The 3946-nt window shown below is 35.8% G+C and overlaps 1 protein-coding gene across 1 annotated transcript in view; it reads left to right on the top strand.

Annotated features, from left to right (window-relative positions):
- The first annotated feature begins 1905 nt into the window (after positions 1-1905).
- Positions 1906-3946, top strand: part of LOC116340911 (achaete-scute complex protein T3-like) — a 4584-nt gene continuing 2543 nt past the window's right edge. The window contains exon 1 of the mRNA XM_031767661.1: positions 1906-2948. Within this exon, the coding sequence (XP_031623521.1) occupies positions 2133-2882 (750 nt within the window). The 5' untranslated portion in view covers positions 1906-2132 and the 3' untranslated portion in view covers positions 2883-2948. The remainder of the gene's footprint in view (positions 2949-3946) is intronic.

The following is a 3946-nucleotide window of genomic DNA, read 5'->3' as shown; positions in this document are numbered from 1 at the left end:
TTCAAACCAAGAAAAAAGGTTGAAAATGAATCGAGTGAATAAGCTCATTGATGTATGAAGAAACTTAATGAAAGCAAGAGCAGTTTTCTGAAAATTAATTGATACAGTGCTATAAAATAAAACATATAGAGTCGAAATAAGTGCACCCGAAATAACAAGCGCGCGATCGAACACCTGCGCTTAGAACTGCGTAAACATTTTTTTTGTTTTATGTATTCACTTGAAAGTCTCCCCTACACATGTATGCTGTGGTAATAATTACTAAATTTATTTATACTGAAAATGATCCTAGTTGTGAAGAAAAAAAAACGAAATAAAAATTACTCAAAATCAAAGAATATAAATGAAAAATAAATTTATCGAAAATGAACAGAAATTCGGTGTAGACTCAAACTCAAATTTTGAATGATTCTATAGCCTTCAATATTTCCAAAAATATTTCAATGCCTGCTGTAATGCAAGCTTCAATTGTGTTTTGATTAAAATTTGTCATATACATCAAAATTCACATTGAAAGCAAAATTAATTTGGATTTCCACAAAAAAAACGCTCAAAATTCAAGTGAGTAAAATTAGAAAACGGATTTTTATCAGAAAAAGTAATATACCAGTGCCAGAATAATGGATAACATAAATGAAATCGATCAAATATAAATGATCAGTTCTAAAAATTACGTAAATATTCATCGGGTCATAGTGAAAGATGCATTCATATGGTAGTGCATTGCTTGTAGATTGAACGTGTACTGAAGATTACCAATGGCATACAGTTGAATTCAACTTGAATCAAAGCCATTGAAAGCAACTATTATGTTCGTTCACCATTTATATATGTGGTTCGATATGTTTGTGTTGGTATTTTTTCCAGCTGCACAAAGAATGTTCCCAATCAGAAATGATTTGATATCTCTCTTTTTCTATCGTTATTTGGCATAAGCCAGGACTTGTCATAACTGAACATTTATTTCCCTGTGCATCTGCTTGGAATTTTACGTGTGTATTGGTATCTGTATGCACCCGCACAATCAAAAATCCATGATTTCTCCTTCAATCTGTGTACTGTTTGCACGAGCTACGATTCAGTGCGTTGCATACAGCAGTCAGATGCAGCTTGCGTTCGTTTTTTTTTTCAAAACATATTCAAGCGTAGCCGTCATCATCATCAAGTTGCACGCTTCTGTGTCTTTTACCCGTATATGTTTTATGCGCCAAGCGGACTTTTTTTCATGGCACGCGCTTTTGCATTTACTCGACACACGCCGTACTCACCATGCTTATTTCATTGATCGTTGTGCGTTGTACGAGTGAACTGAACAAGCGTAGAGGCGCACATGCGCCCCGATTCTTTTTTCATTCTTTCATTCTATATCAAATGTACAATGAGAACGATCCGCTCGGTGTTCGTTTTACGATCATACGAAACAGACACACCATAATAAACTACCTGTGTTTAATGCACAGAATAGATTGAAGCCTGATGCTGCGTGCGACGCAACACAACGAAGATCGTGCATAGGGACGAAAATGGATGAAGGGAAAATGAACGAAGAAGCATACAATTTGGAGGGGACTTTGTCTTTGATTCTCTTTTGCTCGCGTGCATTGTACACAGCAGGCAACAGGCAGTTTCAACATAAATGCACAAATCTCTTTTATGCGTATGCTCGTCCGTTCGATCGAATTTTAGTTCAGTGTATTCCCGTGATATACATACACTGTACTTCATACAGTGCGCTTTAAGAGTGGGGACGACGGAATAGAAGCAAAAGGTAGAAAAAGGAGCGTGCTTTTGTATTGCAATGTGTATGCTACACATATCGTCACATTCACTGTACGCACCGAACAGAACGATTTTTACAGGCTACTACAGGTAGTGAGCGATAGTACATAATCAATGGTATCGCGACGAAGGGTTTCATTCCGTGGATAACTCTCAACAAGTTAACACTGCGCACTCTTCTCAAAGAATATATCAAGTAAAATCACGTAAAGTGTTTGATCAACAAAGTGTCGACAACGTCATTTATTTTTGTTTAAAATTAAATCTCTTCGCTTAAATAGTTTTTAAAAAAGTGATTTTAAAAATTTAGTACAATTTTTTTTTTGATAAGTGCAAAAAACCCGATCGACAAAATGATGCACCAAAACGCTTACGTTCAACAATATCAACAAACATTAATTCAACAGCACCCGCAACAAATGAACCATATGCATTCGCAACAACCACATCATCAAATGCAAACTGCTCCAATGGCCAAACGACCGATCGCTCCAGCACCACCATCAATTGCCGAACACAATCAGCTAAATCGTGTCAGCAGCACAATGAGCAACAGCAAAAAATCAAAGATGACATACGCACATATGGCATACACAGCAACCCAACCAGCTTCCGTTCAACGTCGAAATGCCCGTGAACGTAATCGTGTTAAACAAGTCAATATGGGTTTCAATAATTTACGGCAACATATTCCATCTGATGTGATAACAAAGCTGGCAAATGGTGGTCGTGGTGCTAGTAAAAAATTGAGCAAAGTGGATACATTGCGATTGGCTGTTGAATACATTCGACGCTTGCAAGGACTTTTGGATGACAGTGATATTGAATCGCTAAGTGCTTCATCGAACTCAATCTCATCATCGACATCAAGTAATTCATACTATTCACCAAGCCCAGTACAATGCATTCAACCACCGCCACCATGTTCCGAATCATCAGCATCGCCAACACCATCGTATTCCTCCGATAATTCATCGGTCGGAAATTCAAATTATATTTTACCAACAACATACAAATACGAAACGTACGATTCCTACAATAATGTGGCAGCACATGACGAAGATGAACTTTTGGATGCGATTTCCTGGTGGCAGCAACAATAAAACGAAGACAAAAATCAACCGATGCTATGCTGCCAAACACTATCACATGTCGTCAATACACACAAGGTATGTACTAAAAAAAATTCAAATTTTCATCGTACAAGTAGTCGTTTTTTTTTTCATCCTGAATTCCATGTGATTTATCGTTTTGTGTTACGTGATATTTTATATTTTCAACGAAATTCTACGCTATAAAAAGTGAAATCTCACATGACAAAGGCCACACTTTTGCTTTCTGCATCACATTGTTAGGGCTGACATTTATTTTTTTTAGTTCGAACATTTAACATTTTTATTTTTTCATTCAATCGATTCAACGTTTTTTTTTTTGTATACGCGTTGACAGTCATGAAAAAAATCAATATTTCTTCCGAGCATTATGATCCTATATGTGTGCCATATTCTAACAAAAAAAATCTCATTTTTTTGTTCATGCGTTTGTTCTAAATCAATGATTCCAATTCAAAGTTTTTTTTTCTCGTCGTCATTTCCATGATTTGTTTTTCTTTACATCGCTCTCACACACAAAAAATTTACTACGCATTATTACTACGAATTTTTATTCTCAACGATTTGAGATATGCTCTTAAATAGTAAAACTTGTTTTATTTTCGGATTATGATCCAAGTTCATTATGCTCATACCGATTTGTATATTGCTGATGTTATTTTTTTTTGTCTGATTCCGTTTTGCACAACAACAAAATGCGATGCACAGAGAACTGAAGACGAAGAAAAAAAAGACTAAGCGGGGTTTCTGTTTTATCTTTCCCATTAAAGAAGAAGAAAAACTCTGAAAAAATGAGTCTCGAATAAAATAGAGTATTTGCTTCTTTTTGTTCACTACACACAACGGAAAAATTTACCTGCGCGCGCACAAACAAAAATTGAAGAGAGAACGAACAGACCATAACTGAGTTGATTTCAATGGATTTTCCATCTGAGATTTGTTGATCTTTCAAAACACATACATTGATGTGTTTTATTGTCATAAAATATATTCAAGATAAATGCATCAAGAGAGAGAGAGAGAGAGAGAGAGAGAGAGAGAGAGAGAGAGAGAGA

The sequence above is a fragment of the Contarinia nasturtii genome, unplaced genomic scaffold (genome assembly GCF_009176525.2).
Source record: "Contarinia nasturtii isolate CC-2019 unplaced genomic scaffold, AAFC_CNas_1.1 Cnas_scaffold_695, whole genome shotgun sequence".
NCBI classification, from domain to species: Eukaryota; Metazoa; Arthropoda; class Insecta; order Diptera; family Cecidomyiidae; genus Contarinia; species Contarinia nasturtii.
The sequence above is the reverse complement of the archived record's forward strand: the minus strand, read 5'-3'. Positions and strand labels throughout refer to the sequence as shown.